The sequence below is a fragment of the Lagenorhynchus albirostris genome, chromosome 1 (genome assembly GCF_949774975.1).
Source record: "Lagenorhynchus albirostris chromosome 1, mLagAlb1.1, whole genome shotgun sequence".
Classification (NCBI taxonomy): Eukaryota; Metazoa; Chordata; class Mammalia; order Artiodactyla; family Delphinidae; genus Lagenorhynchus; species Lagenorhynchus albirostris.
The window spans coordinates 141,364,231-141,374,965 of record NC_083095.1 but is presented as its reverse complement, the minus strand read 5'-3'; the positions used below and the strand labels follow the sequence as shown (position 1 = coordinate 141,374,965).

The 10,735-nt window shown below is 50.5% G+C and overlaps 1 protein-coding gene across 1 annotated transcript in view; it reads left to right on the top strand.

The window, feature by feature from the left end:
• Window positions 1-1,110: 1,110 nt before the first annotated feature.
• The window catches only part of ALDH1A3 (aldehyde dehydrogenase 1 family member A3), a 36,435-nt gene continuing 26,810 nt past the window's right edge, over window positions 1,111-10,735 (top strand). Inside the window, exons 1-3 of the mRNA XM_060155481.1 lie at window positions 1,111-1,786; window positions 7,324-7,428; window positions 9,567-9,707. Of these exons, the coding sequence (XP_060011464.1) occupies window positions 1,688-1,786; window positions 7,324-7,428; window positions 9,567-9,707 (345 nt within the window). The 5' untranslated portion in view covers window positions 1,111-1,687. The remainder of the gene's footprint in view (window positions 1,787-7,323; window positions 7,429-9,566; window positions 9,708-10,735) is intronic.

The window sequence follows — 10,735 nt, the reverse complement described above, 5'->3', positions numbered from 1 at the left end:
GCTGGTCAGGAGGGTCTGCCTCCAGACCCTGCAGGCCCTGCTGGGCCCATGCACCCAGACGCTGGGGCTCAACATCCAGGTAGAGGCCCTGGCATGAGACATCTGCCCACATGTTTCCAAGAGGCCTGAGTGGGGGCCACAGGGCCAGCCAGGCAAGACAGGGAGCCCAGGGACTTGCAGGAGCAGCTAAGGAAAGAGACAGCATTGTTCTGGGACTCATCAGTGTCAGTAAACCTGGCATCAAGAACAGACTCACTGATGTCGGTCAGCCCCGGGGGACCCATTATCCCCTTTCCCTGCTTCACCTGTGCATTCTAAGCCACAACAGCATAGGACCCTTACATTCCCAGAAGGCAGGTGGTCTGATGACAGGTTTGCAAAAGTTTAAAAGCTTATTCCACTATCCAGGACACTCAGCAGCATTGCAGTGAGGAAGGAGAGAGAGGATAGAGATGGACACTGAGAGCCCCAAAACAAACAGAAGGAGCCTCAGGACAGTAAGGAGTGTCCGCATTGCTTGGCAGTTGAGATTACTCACAGAAGGAAATGGACTGAGGGGTTGAGGGTTCTGGGGATTAAACCACTGCTTTTGTCCTCCAGTTGATGCCCCACATCATCGTTCCAGAAACCTGAGGGATAACATACATGAGAAGCCGCTTCCATGTCTCAGATAGGACCTGGAGCAAGTCCCTGGCTTTGGTGGAACGTTTGAGAGGAGCTGGACGTGCTTCCTTGGCAAGTTGAGCAACCTACGCGATAAGCGCTTCAACACTTAAAGCTGCAAAGATCTCACGTGCTTTCTCTTTTGTTTATTATTTTTTAAAAAAATAAGGTATAATGTATGCCTTAAAAAAAAAAATCAGAACAATTGCATCCCAGGGCCTCGGGCTGGAGCCCCGCTGTGAGCCTGTGAAGGTCAGGGGCCTGGCCGCGCTGCGACGCCACAGCACGGGGAAGGAAGGGCCAAAGGCTTTTCCTTAGCCTTCTGCCCCTCGGCGTGTGACGCCCAGGGCCGGGGGAGATTCCGCGCCCGCTTGCCCGCAGTCCCGGCATGGGCCGAATGGGGCGCGGCGGACGTCGGTCCTGCAAGCCCGGCCCCGGCGTCTGGACTCTAGGCCGAGGCACGTGGGCAGCGACGCGGGGCCTCCCCGCGGGGTCCCCGACCCCGGACGCGGCGCAAGGCCCTCAGCGGGCGGGCGGGAGGGCGCGCCTTCCCGGAGCGCGGGGCGCGGACCGAAGTTGGGCGAGTGCACGGAGCGTCAGCGGGCCGGGGGCGGCAGGTGCCGCGGGCGGACTTGCCAGCCAGCGCAGCAGCCCCGCGCCCCCGATTCCTGCCCCGGCCCGCTGCCCGAGTCCTGGGACTTCCGGGGCCCGGCGGCGTTTCGGGAGCTCCTCCAAGGGCAGCCTCCCGGGCGGGGAGCGCGCGGCGCGGTGGCCGGGCGGGGGGTGGCCGGGCTCCCGCAGGGGCGGCGGGCGGGGTGGGGTGAGGCGGGCCGGCCCCCTCCCCTCCCGCCAGCCCTCCCTTCCTCTAGTCCTGCAGCCAATTAGACAGCCCCCTCGGGCGGGAGGCGTGGGGCGCTCCATAAAGCGGCGCGGAGCTGTCACCCCGCGAGTAGGCTGCGCACCGCCCAGGCCGGAGCAGGCGCCGAAGACTCGGGCGCTTCGGACCCGGGAGCGTGGAGGAGCCATGGCCACCACCAACGGGGCCGTGGAGAACGGGCAGCCGGACAGGAAGTCTCCCACCCTGCCGCGCCCCGTGCGCAACCTGGAGGTCAAGTTCACCAAGGTGAGACGGGCTCGCGTCCCACCCGACGGCCGCCTGGCTCCGCGCTGGGCTGCCCGGCCACGGTGGCGGGGACCAGGGGTCAGCAGGCCAGGAGCCCCGCTGCTCCGCTCCGAGAGTGCGGGGAGCTGGGGCGGCGCGCCCTCAGCTGAATTCGCCCGGCGCTCCTGTGACTCGAGCCTCTCCGCTCAGCCGAGCCCTCCCGAAGCAGCGTTCAGCACTGGGCATGCCGGGCGGGAGTCCACCGCGCACCCCAAAAGGGACTCCAAGATTCGCACCCCCAGACGGGCTCTCGGGCGCGAGAACCGGGCGAGGGAGGCTCTGCAGCGGCCGCGCGGTGCCAGGCTGAAGCCCGGTGCGGCCCCGACGTGCCCCTGCAGGGCCCGCTTTGAAGGCGAGCGGTGGTGCGCCGTGACTTGGGCGCGGTGGTCTTCCCGCAGACCCTGCGGCGTAGTTTCCGGGGCTGAAGGGGTCGAGCTTCGAGAAGGTCAGAGGGTCCCTGCAAACACCAAGAGCCGACCTGAGAGGTCAGGCTGCCTCGGGAAGTGTCCGGAAACGTCAGCGGGAGCAAGCGGAGAGAAGTTGGGCACCTCCTGTGCTTAGCTCTTACCAGCTTACCAGCAGAACGAGGGCTAGTAGGAAGGTGCTCACTGATGAGACTGTCCCGGAGCCCAGAGACCTTGGTCTTGGCAGATCATGGTCTCAGATCTGGGCCTGGGAAACCGCGGGTGGCAGGGCCCCATTGCGCCGCGGAGTCCCGAGGCTCGCTGTCCTTTTTGCACTGTGGGTTAGGGGGCTGGAGCACCGGCAAAGCGGTGAGAACACCTGCCTAGGGCAGAAAGGAAGATGGCGAGGCCTGGAGCCCGGGCTGAGCAGGGCTGGGAGCTCTGTTGCCAGCAGGGAGCGTGTCCCCTCCGGTGGGAAGACACCCCGAGGCTGTTTGGAGGCCGTTGGGCTGGCTCTGGGGGCACTTCAGGGGTGCAGGCCAAGAGCCACAGTTGGCTTCATTTTGCCCAAGTTTGTCTCCTTTTATTTTTGCATCTTATCCATTGCCCCCAACTCCAGCTGACATAGCACTTAGAAAATTCCTCCATCAATTTTACTTTCACAAGTAGCAATTATGTCTCTCAAATAGTTTTAATCAAGCAGAGAAAGTTGTGGGCCACTATGTGTGGCCTTCAGATTTTGATCTCTTGGTGCTTATTGTCGACTGGACCTCTGATCACATGACATTAAAATTAACTGTTTCCAGAGAGCTCTGTAACCAACAGAGACACTTCGATGGAGATTATTTTTAATGTAATTTCCTAAGTAGTATCAGCTTCAAAGTGCAAATTCCAACTCATATTCTGGGAACAGTGAAAATAGTACCTAAATTTTTTTAGCCCCTATCACTCGTGGTGGTCACCTGTTGTTGGTGGTAGTAGCGTTTTGTTTTATTTTTGTTTTATTGGATTTTAAAAAACAGTATAGAAACCAGAAAATACATATATTATTTTCCTATTCCTTTTTACATTTTTTTAGTGCTATCAGAGCAATGGAGCCACATATGGAAAGTTACCTCTCTGTCTGCAGTTCTTTCTGCCCCTTCACAAGTGTGTAAATGCAGCCTTTAAGTAGAGAGGTGGATTTTAGCACATTCACAGAGTGACCGGTGTTTGTTGTCCTGCTGGCTGCCCCCTCTTCTTAGTGGAACAGAACGGGTTGTGACTAAGGCTGAGGGAAGGGCATGAGATGGAGGGGGCTGGAGAGCCAGGATCCTTAGTGGCTCCTAGGCAATGATGACTGCGGCAGCCTGACAGTAGGCTGCTGTACCTTCCTTTCATCTGGAGGGCAAGGCCACTCTCTCTCTGTCCTTGCTCCAGGCCCATCTCCACAGAGGCCTCCTCCTAGCAGTTGTGGGGTTGGGGCAGCCTGTGTGGTTGTGACTGAGGGTGGGGAGCCCAGGCAAGCAATGCTTAGGGAGCCCCTGGCTGCAGAGGCAGCCCACAGGGCTGAGGAAAGAAGCGGGAGAAACAGAACTACAGTATCGAGGCCCCCCGAGGCCCCCGAGGCCCCCTGGCTGTGGAGTGTGTGAGCAGTAACAGTCTGTTATTTTTCAAACCTGACTCATGGTGCTTCTTGTTAATGGAGGACAAGCTGGAAATGGTGGGTCTAAGCCCCAGCCTTGGGGGACCATTTCCCAGGGTAAGTCCAGACTCCAGAAGGACGAAATTCCTTTGTTCTCATGTTTTAACACTGGGCTCTGCTCTGTGATTTTGGTGAGGGGGGGTCCCCCCCAAGACCCCCACATAGGTCTCAGAGGGTAGCAGCCCCTTTCACTTCATAGGGCCCCTTCTTTTCCTTCCAGTAGCAGAAATTCTTTTTTAAGATTTTCTGGCTCATTAAAACACTGGTTTTTATGATCTCTTTAATGAAAAATAAAATTCACTCAGATTTCCTTTTCTGAAAATATGCTCCTTTTGAGTATAGCTGAGGTCCAATGGAAGCTTCTGTAAGTGGCGTCAGCAGAACTCACTTGTGTGACCACCACCTTCGCCTCTTCTGGGGCATCCGTATCTTGACAATAGCTGTGGTTTTCCAGCTCAGTCTGGATGGTATACCATTCCATTCCTTCAAAATGTGAGTCCCATCCACTCAATGTAACATAATTTTATTCCTCTATAAGTTTTGTTTCATACCAATTCACAAGTCAAGGGGAACAGTTTTTTTCTAGACCCATTTTCCTGTTTTGGGGTTCAAAACAATACAGCCAGCATAATTGGTAGGCCACACTTACCCCTTCCTCATTTGTGTTTTTGTTTTCTTTTATTGGAGAGAAAAAGCAACAGTAGAAACCACTTACAAAATTACTTACTAATGTAGTATAAAGAAAAAATTTTTGCTAAATTAGAAACATTGTGATGGGAAAATATGAGTAGAGTTGAGCCGTCTGAATTTTTTTTAAGTTGCTGGTTAGAAAGGACTATGGATCAATGTCATGAACGACCAAGTAATTTTTTTTTTTTTTTGGAGGAGCATGCTTGGAGATGAAGTATAACAGACATCTGATCATTGCAATCTGTTTTTATCCCCTTATTTATATTCTCTTCTACCACCTTCTCATTTTCCCTCCTCCTTGGAATTGATACCAGGAAGGTCCTAGAATCAGCAGTTTTCACTGACAGTCTCTATTATCTAACCCACGAAATTTCATCTTCCGACAAATGGGCCTCTCTTCCTGGCTGCACTTTCCTCCCCACGCTAACTTAACTCCTCTTCTCTACTTATTAATTTCTCACTGTTACCGAGTGATTGCTTGCTGGATGGCAAAAGTGAACTCTTGGATTTGGTTTCAGCTGGAAGAATAAACCTGTAATTGTAGCCTGGCCTTTTCCGCGCGCTTCCCTGGGGGCCTGGCCTCACGTTGAAGGCGCTGAGCTTCCAGAAGTCAGATGGGCACATCCCACGGTCGAGGGTCACTCTCAGCTCTGGACCCCACACAGGGAGGCAGGGGCCCTCTGCCCACCTGCCCAGCCAGAGCTGGCCTTCTGTGCATTGTCCCCACTGCAGTCAAATTTCCCTGCTTTCCAGGGAGAGTTATCAAAACAGTGCACCAGTGGCTTCCCAGAGCGGGCTTCCTTCCCTGTGAGCTTAGGATTTTTTACAGGACAGCCCAGGACAGAGAACATAGTCAGGTTGCACACTGGATGAGTTGGCTCCCCTCTAATCCATCCTCACTGGGGAGTCAAGTATTCCGAATGAATGAAATTCACAGTCATTGAAATTAATCCTTGTAGTGATGCAATTCTCCCTTTAAATGACTCAAAGATATGCATATAGATATAGAGATAGAATAAATGCGTATAGAGATGTGCATATAAACATATGCATATAGATATAGAGATGGAATCTGATGAGCTAATTCTGTACTTAGAAATTATTGATGGCATTTTACTTGATGGAAATGCTTCTAAAGCATATCAGTCATGTTTGCGACTGGGGTCTCTCTGATGCCACGATGGGCTCTGATGACAAAGGTGTCCCAAGCTGGTACAGCAGGAGATTGCCTGTCCTCTCACTGGGTAGCCAGGACCTCCATTCTGTCAGAACATGTTTTATGTATTATCTGTTACCTCTGTTCCTAGTTCTTTCCCAAAAGCCGGCTCTTTTAATGCTTTTTTAAGGCAGTTAGAACTTAGGGTAAACTAAGAGTAAATAGTACACACATTTCAGTGCATGGACTTGTGAATTCTTTTTAGTTTGCTCATGATGTCTTTTTCTTTTTAATGTCTCTATTCTCGGCTGTGTTCTAGATAACTGAGTCTCTGAACTAAGTGATTTTTGTGAGTTAATTCTTTGGTTCTGGATATAAGCCGTTATTTGCTACATATGTTAATATAACCAGAACATTTCCTAACACAGATATTTATCTTTGTATTCCAATACTGGCTTTTATTAAGCCCAACATGAAAATAGACATTTTAAAGGGAATGGGGGAGGGGGGCTGATGTGCATTAATGAGGGCTAAAGGGTTATAGTAAGATCCTTGTATAATGCCAGTTCCTTGGTGATCTGGCTGGGGCTTGCAGCAGGCAAGAGGGAGAAGGTAGTGCTCACTGCTGACATACTCTTCAGGGACAGGTGGATTTCTTGGCACCATATATATATACACATATATATATATGTGTGTGTATATGTATATATATACACACACACACACACACATATATATATATGCATGTTTAATCTTCCCCTGAACTTGCTGAGTGTGTAAAATTCAACTTATAACCTTTATGTAACTAACCCTGCTATTTCCCTGTGAATCCATCTTATTGTTTAAAAAAAGAGAGAGAGAGCTTCCCTGGTGGCACAGTGGTTGAGAGTCCGCCTAACGATGCAGGGGACACGGATTCGTGCCCCGGTTCGGGAAGATCCCACATGCCGCGGAGCAGCTGGGCCCCGTGAGCCATGGCCGCTCAGCCGGCACGTCCGGAGCCTGTGCTCCGCAACGGGAGAGGCCACAACGGTGAGAGGCCCGCGTACCGGAAAAAAAAAAAAAGAGAGAGAATATTTTACTTTTTTTTTTTTTTGCGGTACGCGGGCCTCTCACCGTTTTGGCCTCTCCCGCTGCGGAGCACAGGCTCCGGACGCGCAGGCCCAGCGGCCATGGCTCACAGGCTCAGCCACTCCGCAGCACGTGGGATCTTCCCAGACCGGGGCACGAACCCGTGTCTCCCGCATCGGCAGGCGGACTCTCAACCACTGCGCCACCAGGGAAGCCGAGAGAATATTTTAGAAAAAAATTCTAAATTAGTTTTATTGTGACAAAATGTAGTTCTCTGAAAATGTATTAAAAGTCAGGAGACTTGGATTCTAATTCTGAGTGTGCTCCCGGTTGGGCATGTGGCTCCATCCCCCTTCCAGGTCCTACCTATAAAAAAGGCAGACAGGTAGGTTGGAGGGACAGAAGGAAAAGACGTTACCTAAGGTCCTCAGTATGTTGGAATTGTATGATTTTGATTTAAGCCTAATGCATTACAACTTCCTTTCCTGGTTAGATATTCATCAACAATGAATGGAACGAATCCAAGAGTGGAAAAAAGTTTGCCACATATAACCCTTCAACTCTAGAGAAAATATGTGAAGTGGAAGAAGGAGATAAGGTGGGTGCCCCCCCTCCAGTAATTCAATTACAGATCACTAGAGGAAAAGGAAACGCTTCAGCTGAGTTATAAGGCAGAACTGGCCCACACTGAGGTTGGACCTAAGCGAGCTGCTTCTCAGACACTTGGCCCAGAATGGGATCAATTAGGGACGATGTGCTGCAGAGTCACTCTCCTTTGATAGATGTTTCTCCATCTACGAGGATGACCTCAGCTATCCTTTTCACGTGGCTTAAGGAAAGGTTTTTATCAACTGTTTGATACTGGTGGCATTAAATAATCTTTCCAGAAAGCATTTCCGGCTGTTGTGTTTCACCAAATGCAGCATTCTGGCAGGAGACACTTTAAAAAAAAAAAGACTTGAAGGAAGAACGACTTGCTAAGTCATGCAGAAGTAATAATGTCATGCAACTGCCAGATTTCTTTTCTACCAGAAACTTAAATTATCTTGTAAAGCTATAGTCTATAACCGTATTTGATAGTGCAGGGTATATTTTATAAGCTATATTATATGTATACATTATATATGATATATATTATTATATATAAAGCTAAGGGACTTCTGGAGGTGTCCTTGATACATTTCAAACCATAAAGTATCTTTTGAATATGTATCATTGGGGGAAAGGTTGAAGGTACTGCTTTTGTAAGGAGCGAAGGGAAACGTAACCCTCTCCTCAACCACTAGAGTACTCATCTGATGTTCTTAAGTGTGTAGGTAATGTTGAATGTGAACAGGATGAATGACACATGTGTAAAATAGGCTTGAATTTGATCCTACTAGTGATGGTTTTGTGATAGGTATGCAATGCAGAGTGTTTCCACCTATACATACCCTCCCATGTGCAGCGCCCCATGCTAAGCTCTGTTTACAAAGATACTAGCACTGAGGAGCTCGTGTGAAGATGTGAAGGTGTAGGGGTGGAGCATGATGCAGAGCAGGACTCCCAGGTGCAGTATACAGGTATCAGGGAGGAGAGTAAGATCCCTGCCCCTGGCTCTGGCTCATCCCATGGTCCCAGTGACTGTTCCAAGCACCAGAAGACAGAGACTGCCCTGTTCCTGCATCTGGAGAGGTCCTGGCCTCCACCCCAGAGCCTGGGACAAGGAATTCAAAGACCTAATATCTCCCTTGCCAAAGCTTCTGCTCACCTCCAAGCCCACTTTGGAGACACAGAATCTTGGTGGAGTGTCCCTCTTGACTGGTGCCAGGTGTCCACTGCTGGCTGCACCTCCCTAAGGAAGAGAGGCTCAGAGGGACCTGGGGGGTGAGCCCCTGCCCATCAGCAACCAGAGCCTCAAACCCCATTTTCCTGAACATAAGAATGGGTGTCAGGGAATTCCCTGGCTGTCCAGTGGTTAGGACTAGGCGCTTCCACTGCAGGGAACCTGGGTCTGATTCCTGGTTGGGGAACTAAGATACTGCATGCCTCGTGGCATGGCCAAAAAAATAACAATAAATAAAAATTTAAAAAGAATGGGTGTCATTACTCTAAACAGCTCTCATTCTTTCCCAGTAAAGAAGAAGTTTTGATTGTAATTCTTCTATCAGTGCATAGATGATCCAGTTCTTTTTCTATAAAATCATCACAGTTCTGCCCTCAGAGGGTAGGTGAAGTGAGGCTAAAGGGAGAAAAAGTCCCTGATCCTCCCCATCTAGGGACTTTTTCAGTGTGGTCAGTTCTGAGATCCAGAGGAGGACTCGTACCCCCGTTCTTGCTATTGGACTGCAGTCCTCAGCTGGAGTAAAATGCCAAGACAGACATTTCCCACCTAATTGGTGAGCTGTGGGAGTGTGTTTGTATCCACACTGAGATAGCAAGTAGATGATCTTTTCCTACTTTGGTCACCAAGAAAAATAATTAAGGTCAGTGGTTTTATGACTATTTTAAATGCTTTGCATAATCAGAAGGAAAGTTAATCTTTGGCCATTGTAGAAAACTTGAAAGACTTAAGATATAAAGAAGAAAAAAAACACTTGAAAGCCCCCAGCCATTAAAGTGATTGGAAACCTAGCTTTTGCTCTGAGCCGCCTGCCGCCCCTCCTTCCTCTGCAGCGGGCGGAGACTCTGCTGTTCTCTGACAGCTGAGCCCTCAGCAAAAGGTGACACACTCTCTCTATTGTTTCGGCCGTGCAGCTCGACGTAGACAAGGCCGTGGAGGCTGCACAAGCCGCCTTCCAGAGAGGCTCGCCGTGGCGCCGGCTGGATGCCCTAAGCCGCGGCCGGCTGCTGCACCAACTGGCGGATCTCATGGAGAGGGACCGCGCCGTCCTGGCCGTGAGTACATGCACACAGGGGAGGCGTGGGGCCAGCCAGCCTCCCCGAGGGCCCACCCCCCTCAGAGTGTGGGAGAAAGGACCTAGGGTGTTGTTTTGTGTGGCGGTGTTTTGGTCCTTTGAGGTGTGGCTTTCCGGCCATAGGCAGGCATCTATGCTATTGGACGCATACTTTTTGTTTTGAAGTCGGACTTTTGTCCCTTGCAGCTCATCTTCTTGGCCTGAAGGAAGTTCAGCTCCATTAGTGGTTCCCAGACTTGAGATGTTCACAGACAGCTAGGCTGGGCTGGGCTGTATCCTGGACCCACCTGCACAGTTATGAACTTAACTTGTTTTCTTACGTGAACTCCCTTTTAAAGTGAAATTTAACCTCATCCTAAGTGACAGTATCCATGAAATGACAGGTTTAATGTGGTGGTGTATTTTTTCTAATACTTATTAAAATAAATGCTACCACTTGACATAGAAAAAGTGTCCCCATATAGCTTAAAAATCACCCCTATTTCACCCCTGAAATGGGCAGTGGTGAGTGTGTGTGGAGTGATGGTGAGGGCAGGATAACCTAGCTATAGGAAACTTCAGAGTATGAAAGACCTAGGTTCAAACCCCAGCTCTGCCACTTACTAGCTGTGTGACTTTGGACAAGTTGCTTAACCTCCCTGAGCATATGTTTCTTCATGGACAATATCACAAATAATGATATCTGAGTCTTGTGAGAACGATCCATTTAAAATCCTTAGCAGTCCCTGTCATGCAGTAAGCACTAAATAGATGATAGCTATTATTAGTAATGCTATCTCAGGCTTCCCTGGTGGCGCAGTGGTTGAAAGTCCGCCTGCTGATGCAGGGGACACGGGTTCGTGCACCGGTCGGGGAAGATCCCACATGCCGCGAAGCGGCTAGGCCCGTGAGCCATGGCCGCTGAGCCTGTGCATCCGGAGCGTGTGCTCTGCAACGGGAGAGGCCACAACAGTGAGAGGCCCACGTACTGCAAAAAAAAAAAAATATATATATATATATATATATATA